Below are 22702 nucleotides of genomic sequence, written 5' to 3'. Positions count from 1 at the left end.
TTGTGTACAACACAGGCTAATGTTTTCCCGTTAAAAACAGTTGTAGGTAAGCAGAAATATGCAAACAAGGGCTAAGCTCTCATACAGGTATGAGCTCACAGCATTCTAGTAATTCGAACTCTGATTACGAGACTACAGCTTTCAACTAACACGTTAGAAGTTAAGAAAACAATACATTTCCTGTACCCAGATCCAAAAGCCTGTTGAAGGAACCAGCCATTAGAAGAAAAGTTTAATAGCATACCCTGTACAACAGCAAGTCAAAAGCATCAGGGAACACACCCTATTCACTTGTAATTAAAACTTAGATGAAAATTTTACCATGGCTGGATTAACGTGTGGTTCTGAACAGATGATATTTAAATGGAAACTATCATCTTGTATTTTTGGCTCTTATTTTTCATCAATTGTCTCAAGCAATATTTATTCCTCCTAAACAAAGACTTAGTTTCTGTACTTTACTGACAGTCTGCTGCAGTTTCCATATATACACACAAAGCTATACGTTGTACATCCTCCTGCACCCCCAAGCCTCCAGGTGGGGACCAGGGGGTAAATTCCCCCCCACTGTAAGGGCAGAGCAAGTCCGAGACCACCTCATGAGACTGGATGAGTACAAGTCTGTGAGGCCGGACAGTGTGCATCCCAGGGTTCTGAAGGACCTGGATGAGGTGGTTGCTGAGCTGCTCTCCATCGTATTTGAGAAGTCATGGCTGTCAGGCGAGGTCCCAGATGACTGGAGGAAGGGTTACGTCACTCCCATTTACAAGAAAGGGAGCAAGGAGGACTGAGGAAACTACAGGCCGGTGAGTCTCACCTCTGTGCCTGGGAAGATCATGGAACAGATCCTCCTGGATGACATGCTCAATCACATAAGGAATGAGCGTGTGATCCGAGACAGCAAGCACGGCTTCACCAGGGGAAGGTCATGCTTAACCAATCTTGTGGCCTTCTATGATGGAGTGATGGCGCTAGTGGATGAGGGGAAGGCGACCGATGTCATTTACCTGGACTTGACCAAGGCCTTTGACATGGTCCCCCACCACATCTTTATCTCCAAATTGGAGGGATGTGGATTTGATGGGTGGACCACTCATTGGATAAGAAATTGGTTGAAAGGCCACAGACAGAGGGTGGTGATCAATGGTTCTATGTCCAGGTGGAGGCCGGTAACGAGCGGAGTCCCCCAGGGGTCTGTCTTGGGACCGGTACTCTTTAACATCTTTATCAATGACATTGACGATGGAATCGAGTGCACCCTCGACAGATTTGCTGACGACATCAAGCTGAGTGGTGCGGTTGACATGGAGGGATGCCATTCAGGGGGACCTTGACAGACTTGAAAGGTGGGCCTGGGTGAACCTAATGAGGTTCAACACAGCAAAGTGCAGGGTTTTGCACTTGGGCCGGAGGAACCCCAGGCATCTATACAGGCTGGAAGGAGCAGTCCTTGAGAGCAGCTCTGCAGAGAAGGACCTGGGGGTCCTGATGGATGACAAACTTAACATGAGCCAGCAGTGTGCTCTTGCAGCTCGGAAAGCAAATGGTATCTTGGGCTCCTTCATGAGAGGGGTGGCCAGCAGGGACAGGGAGGTGATTGTCTCTCTCTACTCTGCTCTTGTGAGGCCCCATCTGGAGTACTGTGTCCAGGTATGGAGCCCCCCATACAAGAAAGACAGAGCTGTTGGAGAGGGTCCAGAGGAGGGCCACAAAGATGATCAGGGGGCTGGAGCACCTCCCCTACGAGGACAGGCTGAGGGAGCTGGGCTTATTCAGCCTGGAGAAGAGAAGGCTGCAGGGTGACCTCACTGCAGTCTTTCAGTACCTGAAGGGAGCTTATAAACAGGAAGGGAGTAAACTCTTTGAAAGGGTAGATAACAGCAGGACAAGGGGGAACGGTTTTAAGTTGAAAGAGGGAAGATTTAGGTTGGATGTTAGGGGGAAGTTCTTTACCAGGAGAGTGGTGAGGTGCTGGAACGGGCTGCCCAGAGAGGTTGTAGATGCCCCATCCCTGGAGGTGTTCAAGGCCAGGTTGGATGGGGCCCTGGGCAACCTGGTCTAGTAAAGGGGAGGTTGGTGGCCCTGCCCGGCAGGGGGGTTGGAGATTCATGATCCTTGAGGTCCCTTCCAACCCAGGCCATTCTGTGATTCTGTGATTCTTCTGTTTCTATGTGCACTGATATCTCTCACAGTGGTGGTCTCACAATAACCTATGTGTCCCAGCATGTCCACGTAAGGACGAGAGGCTTCTCATCACATGGAAACATAAAAAAATTCCCAAAGTAGAAGACAGTGTAATTTATATGCAAATTTTGGAGGGGGGGAGGGTGGGGGGAGGCGAAGTCAGATCTATACCCATCTATACACATCATACTTTGATAACAATATTCTGAAGACGTAAAGGACGAATCAAAGTTCTGGTTTTGGACTTGAAAATATGGCTCCACCAAGTACACAGGTTACACACATGAAATGACAGGTTATGTGCCTGTGATTCTATGATTCAGTAAAGCCATGACTATTTTGAGGGGCAGGGCAGGGAAGAGAACCACTATCATCTATATACACGGAAACTAGAAAGTAATGTAGAAAGATTGCAAAAATTAGGGATCTTTAATACAAAGAAGCAAAGACTAAAGAAGTGCTATTAATACTTCCCAAATGCATAGAAGAATTGCAGAATAGAACAACCTTCCTTTACCTTACATGGATACAAACACTACAGTGCCAGCAAATAAGATCTAAAAAAATACTCCCATTTTACTCCACAAGCCTAAAGACACACACATAGTGAGGCACTGGAGTTGATATGTCTAAGTTTGTATACTTATCAGAATTAGATGAAATGAGTCTTACCTAGCAGAATATGAGCCAGATGACATCTCAGAGTCCCTTTAATTGCCTTTTAAGTAAATATACATATATGGAGTTATATGGTTATTGTGGCCCAAACAATCAATTTTTAATAGATTTTTGCCTAGTTTTCTGTCTTTTATTTCTCTTCTCTAATCTTCCTAGCCTTTTTAATTTCTTAGTAGCAATCACAAAAAAAAAAGTTTTTTTTTGCAGTACCATTCTACAAAGCTAGCCATATGTTTAATACATTAAAGTCTTCTAATTGTGAAATTACCAAGTTTATAATGCAGATACTATCAGATATTTTCAGAATTCAAGACTCGGTTTCTTTTTTTGTAGGCAGAATATTTAAGATTTCTTTAATACTTCTCTGTTGTCAATAGAGGTCAATATTCAAGATTCTGGGAAACATCTTGCTATTTAGAGAACATGTTGCCTAGTTTATTTGTTGTGGAAGAAGAATTTAATTTATAAAACATTAGAAAATAAGTATTTAAAGCTTCATTATTTACAAAACACACACACACTTTTCCACAGAAGATGTTAACGTACTTCAACACGTTCAGAGGAGCCATGAAGCTGGTAACGGGGCTGGAGGGCACTACCATTGAGGAGAGGCTGCAGACATTAGGATTGTCCAGCCTGGAGGAAAGAAGGCTGAGAAGTGACCTCATTGCTCTCTACAACTTCCTGAGCAAGGGAAATTTGTCTCTTCTCTCCAGTAACCAATAATGGAACACAAATAAATAACACAAAGCTGTGCTAAAGGAAGTTCTGACTGGACATCAGGAAAAATTCCTTCACTGTGAAGGTGGTCAAAAACTGGAAGAGGCATGCTAGAGAGGTGGCCATAATAGGCTATGTCTGCCAGTGTTCAGGAGGCATTTGGATAATGCCCTTAATAATACACACTATATTTTGGTTAGCTCTGAAGTGGTCAGCCAGTTGAACTATGTAATCTTTGAAAGTCCTATCCAAATGAATACTACTCTACTCATCTTTGTAACCAGGTTTCAAGACAGAAAAGTCAAAACTGGTGAACTATTAGGTGTGGATAAATTATACCATGCCAACAGGATAGCAGAAGTACATAGCAAGTACCTGGGGGCATGGCTGAGAACTGTGATGGCACCATGACAGCTTCTGGAATATTACCTACTGGTCTCAACCCAGTGTTTTAAACAAGTCATGTTTGATGGTGACCTTTGCAATTAACTGTTCCTTAAAGCCTGAATGCTGTTGCTTTTTATGTCTAGTATCAGTAGACTGGGGGCCCTCATTACCACTGCCCACCAATTAGGGCACAAGTAATTTGGCCAACATGTGCAGCCTGCTGTAGGAACACGTGGTTTACAAGGCATAGGAAGCTTTTTCCCTAAGTCATTTGATATGTAATCCCTCTCAAGAGCACTTTTGCAACTCTTATCTGTTCTCAAATGTTGATGAGATGGGCATTAAATAATACACTGAAATGCTGGTGTCCAAACTCCAGACACGGACACAACCATCTTCTCAGAGATGTGAGGCAAACACAAAGAATTTTATATAGCCCAAAACATCTGTATTGTCCTAAGAGCGAACACCCAAATTCCTCTCTATTTGTAATACTCATAATTAAAAGGTGTGGAATAGTTTGTCAACAGTTGTCATCATAAAGCTATAATATTTGCCCTATAATCACAGTAATACCATATGAAGATGTATCTAATGTTCAGCCCTTCCTTTCCCACAAAACCCAACAATTAAATAAAGCAAATTGTTCTCAGACAGAAACTAAACACACACTGGAATCACATTTCAGTTCCCCACCTGCCTTGTTTATCCTTCCAAAATTGAGATAAGTTTAGAAATTTCATTTATTCATTTTGGCTAATTCCCTAAAATTAGTCTACAAACTAAAGCTATCTCTTCAATGTTTTCTGTGAGAGGAACTGCTCCTTTAGCCAGATATGGTAAAGTATTTCTGAATACATTAAAGTGGTAGGATGATATTGCATTATGAGGTTCCCTAAAAGCCAGAAAGGTTATTCATCTATGTACAACTTCCAACAAATAAAAGCTGTTATTTACCAACTGTTGTTGTAATGTCTGTTTTCTGCCTAGTGTAATATTCTAAATAGGTCTAGTATAGTTAGCCCTAATCTAGGCTACAGTGCTCCTCATACATACAAGGGGACTGGTAGCTGAACAGGTTCTATAAACTAGAGCTAAAAAGTTACTCCACCAAAAGCGTCTGCAAGAATGAACTACTGGCCTTTTTTTAAACACATGCAGGCTGGCAAAATTCTGGAAGTCCTATTACATGAGCCGACATTAACCTCAACTTCTCTGCTCCTTGGTTTTGTGATTTAGGTAGTCCTAAATGAGACATCCAAGAATGGTTTGGACTCTTATTACAATACTCCATAAGAATTTTGAGACTACAATAACTAAATATTAACACTCCACAGCCAAACAGCTCCTAGAGTTATCTTATCTTCCACAGTCTTAGTTACTGAGATTTAGTAAGAACTTAATGGAAGACCATTTGAACTGAAGAAAAGGGAGAAGGAGCTGAACAGAGGGAAATAAAAATGTAGAGGCAAGGACCTCCTCCTACATACTCCGCCACCCAGTCTCCGAAGATATTCATGCTATTTTTCCTCTTGTTAGCTTTTTCAGACTCTCAAAGCATCACTCTACATGCTTATCACAAGCTCCACTTATTTTTTTTAAAAATACACTCTGCACAAAAATACCACCAGCTCCACATTTTATCACTCCGGAAGTTCAAGTGAATTCCATAGAGCCATGTATCTGCACACTGGAGTTTTCTTTGGTCAACTTCCTTTTCTCCTCCTCACACCAATGCTATACAACAACACAGAACCATGTATTCTTTTTGAGTGCAATTAAAATGTACTAAAACAATCAACATTAACAACTAGCTTGCTGCCATCTCCCAGCAGTGTTGAGGTATGTTCCATGTTGACCAATACCTGATTGACTATATAACTGACTACATATGGTATGACTGCAATGTTATCTAAAACACCAAAGTGCAATCAAAATCGCCCTATACCTCACTGATTTCCACCACTGACTTCAACCAAATTAAGATCTTATCTATATGTTTACTTTAGAGACATTAGTCCTTAAGTCATTAGGATCAGTTTCGGCAACAGTGACAAATAACAATCTATTTTTTGGAAGCTAATGGTAACTTTCCCACAATGTGTTAATTGTAGGGTTCCTAACAGTTTGTTGTTTGGTACAGTTTCCTGGCTGGGAGGACCAAGTTACTGCCAATTGGCTGTTCCAGGCAAATAATAAGCAAATAACTTCTGTTCCTATCTCTCCTTATACAATGCTAATATTGTGTCAAAGAATTCATTGTTGTGTTACTTTGTGGGCACAATTTTGTACTGGAGTTCGTCCTTGTAAAATTAGAAGCTACACAGCAATTTCTCATCTTGTACTGAAATCATGGTCTGTGATCATCATTTGAAAAAGCCTCAAAATTACCCAGGAAATCCCAGCAGGCTCCAGAAGGCTCACTGGCTTCGAACTGTGAGTTCTGGCCCTGGCACCTCAGACCATTCCCTACATGATGGCTTAAATGCAGGTTGGGGGAGGGGGTAAAATGTGTCTAGCTGTACTCTGGATCTGATTACATCTTCTTATAGCTCTGAGGATTTTATCACCTTTAGTTCCAGAGTGTAACTTAACCTGTGCATTCAACCCTCATAGAGATCCTCCCTAGCCTTCAGTTGCACCTTTTTCCTTGCAGAAAGAAAATCTCAGCGCGTGCAACCAAAAATGGGAGCATTAAGAAGTGTACTGGAGCATTTTTCCATCTATCACCTGTCTTTTTTCCTCAACACTTGCCTTAGCTATCACTCTCCTGCTTTTCTACAAGGCGAATCAAGCTCAGCTTAATCTATCTTCACAGCTTCACATACAGAATGAGGACCCTGCAAAATTCTTAATCGTCTTCATAATGCTGAGCAGAGGTAAGCCTACATGTTCCAAAATACAGGATTAAGATGAACTGCCCAACATTAAACACATGTTGATGGCTCCATGTTCCCAAACTAGTAACTAAACATTGTTATTTGTAGAGTCATTTGACCTTCATAATAAGTCAGTCTTCTGCATAGTGAGAATAGGTGGAAGGAAAAAAAGGCAAAGGCTACTTTTATCCTCCACATATCTAAGCAGTGCCAGAGGTACCAGATACATTTAGATTCTTCCTAAGTTACTCAGGGACTACGCTGAAATATCAAGAATAAAAGCAAAGGGTTCCTTTCTTTAATAACTTATGCATGTGTCGAAGTTTTATTACACATCAGAGACATGCAAGGTTTGCCTAACAAGCATATTTTGAGTAAAGAGTAAGCTGATACGAGAAGGTGATCCAGAGAGAGAGAGAGAGAGAGAGAGGTAATGTTGTAGTTACTTTTGATTCATGATTTTCAGGGCAAATCCTAGGAGTAAAAACAGTGAAAAGGAAAATGACTAAGTACTTAGTATTTCTTTCCCCATATGTCCAGCATGTCCTGGAGAGCAGACTAACAAACAGGAGCAAAGAAAAGCTACAAACATACAACCTTCCTCTTTGCAGACACCAATTATTGCTCTTTTAAGAGCAGAATCAAAAGCATGCCCAAACTTGTCCTTTTCCATTTTCCTTTTCCCGTTTCTTCTACAGACCTCTAAACTACAACTTTGCAATAGGGAAATAGCTGCATGCTGCAAGACAATCTGGAAAGACACTACTGCGTCAATGTTCCATGAAGATGACTAAATAGTGACAAATCATGCCTCAAAGTCAATAGCAAATAAGTAATTTTATCTGTCAAGAATTAACATGCAATGAATACTTGCAAAGGTTACTCCACAAAATCTGTTAGCAGTTAGATGCGATTTCCCTCACATATGCTATCCGAGGAAGCCTGCAGAGGAGTAGATCCCTTTTGACTTCCTTATTAAGAGCCTTAACAACAGCAAGTAGCATGTATAAACTCCTAGAAAAGGGTTATATCCTAAGAGATTGTTAGCTTACAGCCAGACATCTTACAGTAAAGACCCAATTTGCAAGTACTTCTAAGTAAACGTTCATTTTCCATGAAGAATATTTGAAATGACCAGTGAATAAGTGAGAGGGGAATAGTTTGTAATGCATAAAAAAAATCCCAAAGTTTATTTTAAAAAAGCACAGATTGGAGGGGAATAAAAAAAGCCAACTCAGAAGCCATAAACAATTTAGCTTATGGTTAAAGCTGGCAGACCACTGAAAAGCTCACCTTGCTTTTCACTTCTGTCATTATTTGCATTTTTCTTTTTTACTTGTTATCCAAAAGCATGTTTGGATTTTTCTTCTTGAATATACTTTCAAATTCACAAATATGTTTCCATTTTCTGGTATATCTGTCCTAAGCACTCTGTAAAAAGAGCTCATGATGTTTTAAAAGTTCTATTACATTAAGCGAAATTAGGAATCGTGATAAAATGTGCAAGATATGGCTGTATATCCTGAAAACTATGCTGAAAGTATACGTCCCTTAAATTTTCCCAGCTCTTTGAATAAATAGATCCTCTGAGGCTTCCCAGAGTAGATGTATTTTGGATTACTTGGGCTATCCAAAGAATGTTTTTGCTGCTCTGTGCCATTAGAGCTGGAAGTGCATTTATCTTGCTATAAATAAGGTGACTCTTAAAGAATGAAGTTCAGAAGTGTTAATTTCAACTCTTTAGTGAAGACATCTTAGATAGGTTAACTCCACATCTCAAACTAGTCTACTTTCACTCAAATTTGAAATGAATTCTGACCCTTATAACATATGTAAGTTTGGAAAAAAAGAAAAGAAAAAATAAAATAAAAGAAAAAAGATGAAGTAGGAAAACTGGTAAAATAACGGAATAATTATATAATGAGCTTTGTTATAAAAGCTCAGTGTTTACACAGTTTCCATTTTTACATGATGCCAACTGAGAGCTATACCCAAAATCACAGAAAAAGTGTAACTTAATTGTTTCAAAACAATGGACTTCAAAAATATGGACTCACTGTGTTGATCAGAAGCAAATCCACTCTATCTTATCACATACATGTTTAGGGTTAGATATGCTCGTTAAAAAACTACAAGTGCAAAGAGAAAAATGCAAGGGCAATTAACTGTAGTTTCATACTTCTACGACAGTAAAAAGTATATATTTTACAGACACTCACGTAAACAATATACAAAAAATGGATGTTCAAGTTTGGAAATATTAAATAATGAAGATAACAAAGCAATACATAATGGGTAGTTCTTCCCCCTATATCGGCACAGTTATCAGTGACCTTTTTTGAAGTACAAAAATATTTCTGAATTATACTGAAGCAATGCACCATCCAACTCCTTAGTACAGAAATTAATTTATAATCCTGTGGGTACAAATTTACATTAGAATTTACACCCTGAAAGGCTTTGCAGTAAAGCAAACATCTTTTTTGTTGTTTTTGGCATCTAAAGATATGAACATGGCAACCTGTTTTATGTACTATTTGTATTTGTGTTTATGTACTTACGAGGGGTGTCCCAAAAGTAATGCCTCCTAATTTATTATTTTGGCCCACAACATCAGTGGCAGACGTTGGTGATACTGCAGTAGAGGCTTAACCTTCCTACCAATATTCCATTATATTTTGTTGCCATCTGACATGAAAGTGCATATGAAACAAAGGTGTGTCACTGAACTCCTCCATGTGGAAAAAATTTCACCCATAGATATTCACTGACACTTGCTGAACCTTTATGGGGAACAAAAAGGGAATGTGAGCACAGGGAGGTGGTGGGTGGTGTGTTTCAGCAGTGGCAACAGTAATGTGAAAGAAAAGCCACGTTCCAAAGGCTGTACACAACTGTCACACCAAAAAAAAAGGGCATCTCAACCAGCTCATCAGGGTAAATCAGCAGATTACAATGAGGGAACTGCATACAGAGCTGAATATCAGCTGAAATGCATTGGAAACAATGGTGGAAAGGTTGGAATATCACAAAGTTTGCACCAAGTCGGTCCCACAAATGCTCACGCAGGAACAAAATGAACACTGTATGTTAAGTTTGTCAGGATCTATTGATCCAAAACGATACTGAAGGTGACAGTTTCTTGGATGCAGCATCTTTCTCCTGCAACGAAATAATGCCAGGCTCCATATTAACTTGAAGACCATGGAGAACACTGCCAATCTTGGCTGGACTGTCTTACCATACCTGCCATATAGTCTGGATTTGCCACCTTCTGTTTTCCATCCATTCAAGCTGATGAAAAATGGTATGCATGGGTAACATCCTCCTAGCAACAATGCCATCTCAGCAACTGTAAAATTGGTTCACCTCTGCTGGTGCAGACTTTTACAAGCACAGCATACAGGCTACTGTCCATCGCTGGTGACAGTGAATAGCTAATGGTGGTGACTAGGTTGAAAAGAATGCTTTGTAGCTGAAAATTTGCTCCATCAAACAGTGTTACTGTGTTCTATCTGTTGTAGTTTCCATGCAAATAAATAAGAGGCACTACTTTCAGAGCAACCTATGTATATCACACAGTAATAACACTATGAAATGGAAGCACCCTAATCCTTATTTTTTTAAAAAATCTTGCAAATTACTGTAACAGTTTTTACAACCTGTAAAGTGTAAAGTGACCCATCAAACTCTGTTCAAGCAATGACAACATTACTCCTTATTATTCAGAAAATCTGGAAACACTGAGCTGCATCTCCATTAGCATAATTAAAGACCTTTCTTATTTACCAACTGAACCTTACTCTAAGAACTAGACTACTAATGCCACCCAGCACTAAAAGGTTTCCAGGACACCACACAAGGTTTCTGCACTTGTTAGCAATGTCAGTGAGAGGACAGAAAGTGTCCTAAACACTCATATATAATATTTTCTTTTCAGTACAATTTATAAGCTACTTTCATATAGATTTTAAGTGTACTATTTTAGCATACCATGCTAGGTGTCATTAAGTCTGTAACAAAACTAAGACACAACCAAGTACCTCAGAGCAGAGCCAAGGAAGGAATGACCCTTTCAAGACAGGTTTAGACTCATGCCCAGCTAAATTGACACCACAGACTAAGCCATAGGCATCATAACAAGGAAGCGGTGCTCCCTGGACCATTTATGCTTTTAAGAGGCTATTAGGTGTTGACACCTCAAAGAATTCAGTCACAGTGAAAGCAAAAGTCCATCACAGAAGACTTGCGAAAGGCTTACAATTAGCCAGAAGACCATACTTATTTAAAAGCAAATTTGAGGTGTGACTCTCACCCAAAAAGTCCACCAGGATTGCTGTCCAATCAATGGGTTAGTATCGCAGTTAGTATCATGTATCTAAATGTTCACAAGTTACAGTGAATTTCAATGACATAAATGAGAAATGGTAAAATAAGCCAGTTTTCAAATGTAGTTAGCACTTAAGGAAAAAAAATCTTATTTGAGGCACTTCCATAACAAAGGTGTCATATATTGCAGATCATTTTTACTGAGCAACTAAGCATCTCTTTAAGTAATACAAATCCATACATTCATATTCCAATATGAAAATAAAAAAGGATTTTTAAGGCATTTTTTGTGCTATCCTGTAAGCAGAAAAGAAAAAGACATGATAAACACAATGAAAAATGCATTTCAATATTTTCAACAAATACAACTAAATTTCAGTCTGGGGGGAAAGTACAAGTACTACATTAGCACCCCAAGAATGCTGCATTTTACACATTCAGATAAGGAAACACCTTAAGTCAATCATGTTTGATTGCTACTATACACGTATTTATGAGTAAATAAAGCTTGCAACAGAGTGGGGAGATGAACTGGCAACTTGCCGTAGCTTTGAGTTACAACTTGTATACAATGGAGCAAACGGCAAGCAGTCCAGTTCTAGCCTATCTACGTGGATGAAGCCAAGCAGAAGACCTCACATAGGCAATGTTCTATTTGAACAATGATAAAACAAGACTGAGATTTCTTAAGCCTACAGGCAAAGTTGCCCAGGACAGATAAAAGGAACTCAGCCTCCCACAGTCTCAAGCACAAACTGCCATCAGAGTAAGGTAGAAAATGTTATCTTCCTGCGACAAGAAACCCTTGTTTACAGCCTTCTCAGCCATGAGCTTGCAGTGCATAGAATCACAGAACGGCTTAGGCTGGATGGGACGTTAAAGATACCAGCCCTCCTGCCTCAGTATGTTCTTCTCCCAGTCTGTATTCTTATCTGTGATAGCCTCAACCCAAGTGCAGCACTTTGCACACAGCCTTGTTAAAACTCATTAGATTCTTCTGTGCCCACTTTTCAAGCATGTTCATGTCCCTCCAGATTACATCCCTCCCTCTGATTGCGTCAACTGCACCACTCAGCTTGGTGTCACCATCACACTTGCTGAGGATACACTGAATCCCACTATCTATGTCACTGATAAAGATGTTGAAGAACACTGGTACCAGTGCAGACCCCTGGGGGATATCACTTGGGACCAGCCTCCACCTGGACACAGAGCCAATGACTACAACTCCCTGGCTAAAACCATCCAACCAATTCTTTATCCACCTAACAGTCCTTCAAATCCATATATATCCAATTTAGAGATAAGGATGTGGTGCAGGACCATGTCAAAGGCCTTGCACAATTCCAAGCAGACGACATCAGTGGCCCTTCACCTGTCCACTGATGTTGTCACTCCATCATAAAAGGCCACTATACTTGTCAGGCATGATCTGCCCTTAGTGAAGCTGTACTGGCTGTCTCAGATCACCTCCAGATCTCACATGTGCCTTAACATAACTTCCAGGAGGAACAGTTCCATCATCTTCCCAGGCACAGAGGTAGGGCTCACAGGCCTGTAGTTCCCCAGGTCTTCCTTTCTACTTCTGTTGAATACAGAAGTGATGTTTCCCTTTTACTAGTCACTGGGGACTTCGCCTGACAGCCACGATTTTTCAAATATGATGGAGAGCAGCTTAGTTCTGCTGTCAGAATGGAGCAGCTAAAATCAATGGGAAAATGCCTGTTGGCTCTTTCAGAGACTTTCCAACACTCTGAACTGTGCTATGGCCATCACTACCACAGGCAGCTATGGATCATGAAAGAAGTAGAGGGGAAATACAATTTCCAGCAGATCTTTAAAGATAATTTTGGGTGAGATAGGAAGGAACATAGGAGAAATGAAATTATTCCCCCTTAGCACAAATGTGCTGAGCAGGATAAGAAAGTATTCTTCGGGTTTGAATATCTGGGATTGGATTAGCTGCTCACAGTACTCACTATATGAATAGGAGAAATAGGTATTTGGCAGTAACATAATGGATAGGGTACAAACCCATAAATTTCATATGAAAAAAAAGTCCTTGTTTTTCAGACTCTTTTCTAATAAATTTCAAAGAGTAGCTTAGAAATAATAAACTAATTTCCGTGTCTATTCATTAAACAGTTTTATTACCATACACAGCACGAACAGCTCACAGCAGCAGCTTCCAAAACCAATTGTGACTTCATTCTGCATTTCCTACACATTCCCTGTGTTTGTCAGGAATAGTCCACTGGCTTTTCTTGGTTTTCAGAAGTGCAAAGTAAGCAGTTGCCCACTTTTGCAAGATACCTGTCACTCTGGAGGTGATCAAAATATTTACTATGGTAGCTTATGCCTTGTTATCGCTATTGCATATTCCCCTCCAGTCCTGATATTTCCCCAAAAATTCCCCGTATGTCATTCATAGCAAAATTACTTCATTCTGTTTTACTGATAAACAGCATTTGTGTCTATGTAAAAAAAGCAGATATCTAAAGACCTCTCAACATCTATTTAGGAATGAAAATTCATCCCTGTAGCCTTTTCTTTCTCCTGAGCTCAGTCTAAAGTTTAAATATTGGCCAAGACACAAATAAACAAACATTAGTAAACCTGAGACTGGACTGCCATTGCTCCTCAGCAGTAGAGCCTGCCAGTACCAGATACGGATCCAGAGGTATTGCTGGGTTTGCCTCTTCCAGAATAAATTTTCCAAGGAGCTACACCCTCGTCTAGCTTTTTCAGATTTTGATAATCACTGTTTATGACTGTGGCTACAATAGTTGACCTAACCAGAAGTGCTAGGAATCAAACCACAGACTTTGGAAAGCAACAGGATCCATAAGCTACAAAGTCCGTATTTTGAGAGTCTATGGTATGAGAAGCCCAGTGCTAAGCCACACAAATGGCCATGCCAGGATAATTGTTCAGATTCTGCAAATCACATCCATACTGAGAAGCCTGTCTAAGTCCGGTGTAGTTTTAAATGGACAACAGATCTGTTTGTTGGATAAAGTCTATATAAATAGTGATAAATTTCCTAATACTACTGGGCAGACTCTTCCTGCAAGTACAACGGGTGTTTATCAATTTCCCGCTGAGCTAGGGTTGACTTTCAAATTTCCTTTAATCCTATTATAGTAAACATAGTACAGCTCTCTGGCAAACAAGGGAAACATTCTTCATGTAATATCATACCCTTCTTTGAAAGAAACCTTAGAGATGTCCAGAAAAGAAAAAGGCTCAACTTGGAATGACACAACAATCTTGTTTCCAAAAAAGCTTAAGTTTTATAAAATATTAGATTTTAATCTATTAAAAAAAAAAAAAGAAAGAAAAAGAAAATAATATTTTATTTTATAAATAGAAAATTGGCAATTTCTGATACTCAATCTTATGCTTGCAAATATCATACTTTAAAGTCAGTTATCTGAAATAAAAATATTTTTTGGAAGCTGCATACCTGAGCTGAAGGATAAGTCAACTGGCATTTTGGTGCTAGAATTCAGGAAAAACAAACAAACAAACAAACAAACAAACAACTTCAGCTTGTGAAGGTGCTTTTTCAATATTACATCAAGAAAGAACATTAAGTGCAGAGGAGTTTAAAAAATATAAAAATATGTGGATAAAGAAAAACAAATGGGATTTGTTACAGTACAATTTGTATTTAACATTTCTCCTCATTTGGGAGAAAATTATGGTAGACAAAGGTGGAATTTGTCTTGTAGCTGTTAAAAAAAAAAAAAGAAGAAGAAAAAAGAAAGAAAAGAAAAGAAACTAGATTGAGCTGCTGAATTACTTCCTGTATGAGACAGAAGGGACTTCGGAAACCTCAATGAGAGAGAGAGTAAATGACAAAAACTAGCTCAACTTCCAACCATGCACATTTCTCTCAGTTAGTTCAGGGACCCCACAGAAAAAGTGACACGTAACAAAAATAGCACACAATTGTGTTATTTTCATATATTTTTTTTTGTGAATTTGAATATAACTATACATTTTCTTAAGAATTGGTTTATGTTACATTCAATCCTCAGTTTCAGATAACCTTAACAAGTCACAAGTTCTGGGCTATGACTTTACTTAAGGATCAGGTTCAGTAAGGAATTGGAAAGCAGAAGAAAGAAATCAACAGTCTTGCCCTGACTATACACAATCTAAGGTGCTTATAGATTGCAAATATTCGTGTTTAAGAACACCTGGGCAAAAGTTATTTTCACTGAATTATTGGGAAAAGTTTCCATGGGCTTCATTAATGAAGAACATAGACCAAAGTCAACAAATATACTTAGTATAAATCCATTGTATGCACTAATCTGAAAGGTGTCAGCCAGAGAACAAATTAAATCAAAATACGAGAGATAGCAATCTCTCTCTTTATTAGGAGACTTTACTGGATGAATCCATTAAGTCATGCAATAGTAACACAGAGTATGTTCACGTATTTCTCATCTTCTCTGCCTGTCAACCTTTTCTTGTTCCTAGGAAAGGACACTGAGCTCCAAATAATAATGTTGTCAGAACAGAAACTGACAAACGATAGATGGATCATAACAAAAAACATGCCTAGAGCAAGGAAGTCTGACATCTGAGAGCTGGGATGTTTTCATTTTGGGTAGAAGCTCTGATCCACTATTTACACCCCTATCCCAATCTCTCCCACATCTCTTTAAATGACTACTTTCCAGATGTTATCTGCGTGGAGACTAGCCAGATTTATGGGCAGGATCCTGCTCAACTCTACGCCAAAGTAGTCTTTTGGCCTCACTGGAAATGGGATTAGGTCTGAGACTTGCAAGAGGAAAAAAAAAAAAACATCTTTCTTGCCAGAAATGGTCATGCAGAATTTTTACAATGCTGTTTATTTTTTTGTTAGCACTACTGTAGAATATCAAGCTATTCAGTGCTAGCATAATAGCACTCAAGCAGACTGGTAGAATAGACTACACATGGCTGTAGCCCATAGTGAAACTGCGTACAAATGAAGAGAGGCAGCCAGTTCACTTGTAGCCCCAGCACAGTGCAGTTTTCCAGTTCCAACAAGTGTTTGTACCAGGCAAAGTCAATAACACATTCTGCATGAGTTGTGCAAATGCTGTTTCCAACTCTGAAGAGAAGGTAAAAATTTAGGAAATTTTTAAGATTTATTACTGTTAAAGACACAGACTGATGTTATATTTGTGCACTGCCCATCACACTCAATAAAAACAGTTTCCAAAATGAAATTTGGAGGATAAATGCTCTATTTTCCTTTGCCAGCGCACTTTTCTTCTCCCACTTACTTAACGCAAAATAGGCAGAAATAGAATCTTTATAAGATTTTCTGTAGTTGAATGTATCACCACTTTAATTTCCTCTTCATTTCTTCAAATACTCACTTTCATGACTTTAAAACTGTCCAAAATGAGAAAATTTTACCTTTTTGTTTCTATAAGGAATCTTGTAGTAATCATGGTAGCATGCATATTTCTATATATAATATACATTTACAATATAATTCTGTATGTCGGTGTAGCCTCTAAAAAGCTGACCCTTTAATGACTAATCTAAAGTATTCTGCTATAGCTATTACATACATTAAAAAGGAAAAAAAAAAAAAGAATAAAAGTATTTTAAAAATCTCATAGATAAAGTTGTACCCAGAATGAAAAATGAACATGAAAAGTAGATGCTGCAAGATATCCCTTTGACGAAGACAGCTTACAGGTAAGGTTTCCATGGTTGTATCACAGTGGAAATGGAAAGACAGATTGCCCTGTGTTTTAAAGATCTGGAGCAAGACACATTTTTGTGGTCTGTTTCCCTTTCTGAAGCAGGCTTCAAAAATCTTCTTCAAACAAACAAGCAAGCAGTAATAAAAGGCTTAATGCACTGAGAACGAGAAATACCATGTTCTCGAAGTGGCGTACCCATAACCTATGCAACTCATCTTAAAGTCAATCTGTGTTTCATCCCACAAAGGAGCCATGTATCAGAATAAAGTTAGAAGTAGACAACTTCTAGTAATGTAGTCATCAAGAAAGGGAAAAAAAAATCTTGTTTTTCAGATCATTTTGAATAGCACAACTTTTTTGCTTTCTGAAAGTGCTTTTTGAGCAGTCACGGCAATGTAGAACAAGGTGGCTATATACAGCATTCATGCTATCCACATACAACCCTGCGACCTACGTTATGAACCCTGTGAAAACAGTAAGCATAAAACTAAAGTGTGAATAAGACTGATTTTTGCAGCAATGACAATGATCTTACAACTCACTGAAGGGAACTGCTTTAGCACCAGGGGTTGGACTCGATGATCCCCAAAGGTCCCTGAGCAAAGGTTACTGAGCAAAAATTATCTGAGGCCCCAATAGTTCTAGTAATGTATTTTCTAGCCAGAAATGCTTTCATACAAAAGATAACAGTCATGGTTTATTTTTAAAAAATATCCTTTTTTTCCTATTTAAAATAATTTTCCCAAAGGCAGCGAAGTAAAGGGGAACAAGAAAGCACAGTCAGCCAAATCGCCAAGCAGAGAAATGTTTTCAGCTTTAAAGTCAGAAATGCAAACAGAAATGTTTTAGAACTTTTTAATCAGTGTATGTTTCTAAACCTCTATCCGGACAGCCTGCACGCCCACCTGCCTGGGCTGCAGGCATGGCCCCTTCCACAGAGTGGTGTTCCTGGGGTGCTATGGGAAGCGCTATCAGCCGGCACGCTGCACCCATGGAATGCAGAGCTGCAGTGCTACACGACAGTTTTCAAGTTTCGAGCCAGTATTTTTCACCACTCCCCGATGACATGAGGAACATAAACACAGCCTTGTGAACCATCACACGCACCGGGGCTACAGCCAACGTGGGCAAAGAAGCACGGAGGGGCATTGGTTGTCCTTTTTTAAGCACAATGGCTGTGTTCGCATTCAGCAGGCAAGCTCGAGCCTGCGTTATCCAAAGTTCTCACTCTAAAAGTAGTCTGCAATCGCATACCAGACTGTTACAAAACAAAACCAAACCAAAACACCTCTCCGTCTGCGGAGATCTCAGTGTGTACAGGCACAACCAGGGCTACACAGCTGGCTGCAGGGCCGTGCTCTCCTGGGCCAGAGCAGCCCCTCAATAACACATCTGCAGCAGCAGTGCAAGGATCAGGGAACAGTCAACGCCCTGGAAGGATGCGTAGTGCCTGCCTCAAACTGGGCTGTGCACCAGCACTGTGTGCTGCAAATCGAATGCGTCTATGTTAGCAACCAGATCGGCCCAACAGGAACGCATGGAGCAACACAAGTGTGGGAGAAATTTGTACCAATGCTAAATGCATTTTCTAGGGCTTTTTTTTTTTACTTCAGGCTAGCACTGCTCTGGTCCCACGGATGGAATTTCCAACAGTGACTCAAGACTCTAGCACATCTTCCAGTTTAGATTCATCCTAAAGGAATCCAGCTGGCCCACCATGAGGTATATGGAGATGGACAGTAAGTGGGAACAACTGGGAGACTGGCGTCAAAGAGCCCTCCTGATAGGAACCACAACCCTAATATAAATGCACAGCCACACCCATCAGCATCTGGGAGAGTGAAGGGAAAGAACTCAGCGCGCAGCGCTTGAGAGGCTCTTCGGGTGTCAGGAAATCTGCACAGTGACTTCAGCAGCTCAGCTTCACTGTTCTACACGCAGCGCCGCTAAATTTACATTGAAACTGTTCTAACGCAAGCACCCAATGCTGGTACATTGGGATTTGCCTTCTACCAAGTTTATCAAGAAAATCACAGCGGGACAAAGCTATTTGTTACAAAAGGGAGTGATCTGTGTCTCCTTGATTTACACTCACATAAGCATTGACAAACAGTGACCGAAACTCATCAGTTTCCAAAGGACAGGGTATGCCTGCGTAGTTCAGCTGGCAATTCAGACTGTTTTTTGCCATCAACTGATACCATGCAAAGAAACAAAATTTCCCTCAGATTAATTCTTCACCTTCCCATGCCTTTATTCTATTCCACACTGTAGGAATGTCTCGTGACAGCATAGTCTATTCGAAAGACAATCAAAAAGCAAATAGATCAGCTAGACCAGCCGCTCAACATCCAGAGATAGAGGCGTTCGTTTCGGTGCCGCCCTTTCAGAGCCCCTCTGATGCTGCTCACTGGCCTCATACCACTCCTGGCCCTGCCCAGAGGCTGAGCAGCCCTCACTGCTACGGGCACGCTTCCTCTGAGCACGGAGCTCTGTGTATGCACAAGAGGTGCAAAAAGCAAAACGCTGCAGCCAGATTGTGCCTCCTTCTACAACACATTGAGCAAATAGGTCCACCCTCTGCAGCTTTACACAGCTCTTCAGAATTTAGGACTTCACTTCTTGGATGATGGCAGTGCATTGCGGGCTGCACGAGGAAAATGAGGAGAGGTCCCTTGCTCACAGCCTGGACACCAAGACAGAACACTGATTCTTGGCAGAAACCAGATTGCCTCTATTACATTATTTTGTCAAGGCTCTGCTTTCTAATCCTAGAATACTAACGTTCCTCCTTAGCATTTGGAAAGGCCAGCCTGAAAGTTATGCACCAAAGTTAGCAAGTGAAGCATCTGCATCAAAAAATCTTTCAGGCACGTATTTCAGGTGACACACATTTCCTGGAGTTCCCACAACAAATTTGTCTCCTGAGGAGCAGTGTCTGCATTGCATCAGTACAGGTGGGCAGCAAGGACTCAGTGCTCACACTCATTTCCCTCTGCTTTAGCACAAAGCAGCCCAGAAGCGGCCTGAGCACCAGCATGACCCAGGGCTGTGGGCAGGCAACTCCTGCACCTGTTGCCTGGGGACTCCTGCAGGATCCTGGCCTGGGGTTGTCCTTGGGGGATGTCTGTCTCAGTCACTGCTAAGACCGATGCCCACCTGATGGCACTCATTGGGCTCTCATCCAACTCATTTTGCCTCTTTTGCAAAAGGAAAGGTTAAACTTGTTACGGACTGTTAATTTCGCCCTCAAAAACTCCACCAAAAGTTATATAATCCCTTTTACAATAGCATGCTAAAAATAAGACTAGTTCAGCCAAATGCCAGTGCAATTTTTTATGGGACCTGTGACTCCATTTCTGCAAGACCTGCAAGAACGCTTATTTCCTTAGCTCTTGCAGAAAGTCAAGCATGGTACGATGATAACTGTCATCTGCAGGATGAAAAAAATGGTTCTACATATGCCCTCCCATGTGTTTCCAAGTCCTGACTTAAAGCAATGCTGGATCAGATCCCTCGGGGGGTTTCATAATCGCAAACCATCATTTACCCAAAGCAAAGAAAGAAAGGTACAAAGGGGCACAGCTCTCACGCACGCACGCACGCGCTGCCACACTCCCGGCTCGGGGGGCTCCGGCCCTGCAGGTACCTGGGGCAGCCAAGGGAGCCGCCTCTCGGGGAGCTGTGCGCGGAGCCGCCCCGCGGGCGGGCAGCTCCCTCCGGGACGCGGCGCTCCCACCGCCACCGCCGCCGCCGCCGCCGCGAGGGGACGCGCAGGGACGCGCTGTCAGCTCCCGGGGCCCTGCGCCCTGCCCTACCGCCGGGACAGGGAGAGGAGGGGAGGAGGGAAGCGAGCGGCCGCCGACGGCCGCCCCGTACCTGCGGTGAGGCGAGGAAGGGTCCGCAGCGCTCTCCGTCCTGCCGGCTATAGGTCCAAAGGCGGGGTGGAGCGGGGTCGCGGTCCTCGCCCGCTGGCGGTGGTGCGAAGCCCTCGCTCGCTGCAGATGCCCATAGGCGCCCGGTGGGACAGCGCGGTGCCGGGAGAGAGCGAGGCGGCTCGGCCGGGTCCCGGCTGCAGAGGGGAGCTCGGCACTGACTCCTCTCAGCCGCTGCCCGAGAAGAGGATCAAGCCCCAGCTTTCGATTGGCTCCGGTGGCCAAACAGCTCGCACCAACCTCCTGCCCGCCCGCCGCCCGCCTCCCCGCGCCGCAGCCGCACACGCTCCGCTCCCGCCGCTCCTCTCCCGCTGCCAGGCGCAGCCCTGGCCTTCTCACCCCCTTCGCCCCAACAGGACGCCCGGTCCCGGGGCTGTTGTTCAGGCGAGGACGTTCTCGCGTCCCGGGTCCGACGGAAAACACTCGTTCCCCTCACATCTCCCTCCGTTGGCTGAAGGACCTGAAGCTTTAAGCGTTTGTGACACTCTGTGTCACGCTCAATATTCAGCCACGTTTGTTCTCAGAACGTTTTGTCAAATATCCCCGGCCGGTCAAATTAAAAGCATGCAGAGCCCGATCACCTGAGGGCTGAATCGGAGGTGGGACAAAGCATTCTTTGCCTCAGTTCAGTTTGCTTTTCTTACGCTGTTTGGGTTCCTTGCCCTTTCTTGGTTAAAATCCACGCCAATTCACAGCGTGCACAGCAAATAGAACCAGGATGCTCAGCCTCCTCTCCCCGCATCTACAGTTATTAAATCACAGCAACTCAGACTGTCATTTCTCGGTGCATCTGTGCTGCTGGGTGTTCCACTTGCTTGGGCTGACTTCAGTAGCCTCTAAGAAAGGAGCTTCTCTCCCACAGACATGCTGCTGTGTGAAGCCAAATCTCAGACCTGTCTTCTGGGGGAAACAGCAGTCCCTTGGCTGCAGCGTGACCCTCTGTTTAAACAAGTATACGGTTCAGTGGGATAAATGGGCCCTTTGGGTTTTCTCAGCACAGGAAGATGTTGTAATCTTTCCAGTAAACATGTTGGCAAAATTGCTTATTAAAAAATCAGGGAGAACAAAATGATCAGTTATAACAGATGTCCTCGTAATTAATGTAGTGACCTGCACCTGAGAGGCGCTGTTAAGTAGTGTTGGTATATCAGGTGCCCTCAGAAGTAAGCATTTGTCCAAATTTGGTGCTGTGGCATTTGAAACACAGAGGATGGAGTTGCTGAGATACTTCCGCATCACAGCATGTATATGTATTTAAATGGTAACTTCCACAACATTTCAAATTGATTCTGTGGGTCTGGGATATTTTTGGGTTGCTTGCTTTGGGGTGTTTTGTTTCCTTTTTCCATAGGGTTGGATGCTATTTCTCCCTCTCTAGAAAGAGTGCATGTTTTTGCCTCTTTGGGGTATGCAGATCTAGTCAACGAAATGGTTTTGTTGTTTATTTCTTTTTTTTTCAGGCAAAAGTCAGAAAAATAAGAACAGAAATATTGGGAAATATATGAAAACAAAGATATGTAGAAATATCCATACTTGGGGTATAGTCATTCCTTATGTTACCAGCTTTGGTAGTGGAAACGTCCCTCAGTGAATTCAGTGGATCTATACCTCTGGAACATGAGAGCAACAAAATTAATCAATTAATTAATTAATTAATGGTTCTTTATTCTCATATATGCTTCCTTCACATATTTCCTATTTATTTTTTGCCTGAGATAAATGAAATCGCTGGCTTAGAGACCACATACGTACCCATGGCCCAGCAGGCTCAGCCCAGGCTGCCACTGCAGCTCCCTGATCCCACCGACACCTCCACAGCAGGCACATTTCTTCCTGCATCTTCCTGACCCATTCTCCTGGCTTATTTTCC

General features: G+C 41.7%; 1 protein-coding gene across 2 annotated transcripts in view; it reads right to left on the bottom strand.

The window, feature by feature from the left end:
• Positions 1-21714, bottom strand: part of GREM2 (gremlin 2, DAN family BMP antagonist) — a 42408-nt gene extending 20694 nt beyond the window's left edge. Inside the window, exon 1 of one of the 2 annotated variants that reach the window (XM_046939102.1) lies at positions 21414-21714. In XM_046939102.1, the coding sequence (XP_046795058.1) occupies positions 21414-21445 (32 nt within the window). In that variant the 5' untranslated portion in view covers positions 21446-21714. Of the gene's footprint in view, positions 1-20776; positions 21013-21413 lie in introns of those variants that run through there. The other variant, XM_419552.8, reaches the window with a different exon arrangement.
• Between the last annotated feature and the right edge of the window lie 988 nt (positions 21715-22702).

This window comes from Gallus gallus, chromosome 3, assembly GCF_016699485.2.
Source record: "Gallus gallus isolate bGalGal1 chromosome 3, bGalGal1.mat.broiler.GRCg7b, whole genome shotgun sequence".
In the NCBI taxonomy this organism is placed as follows: domain Eukaryota; kingdom Metazoa; phylum Chordata; class Aves; order Galliformes; family Phasianidae; genus Gallus; species Gallus gallus.
Note: the sequence above shows the minus strand (reverse complement) of the source record. Positions and strands in the feature narration are given on the sequence as shown.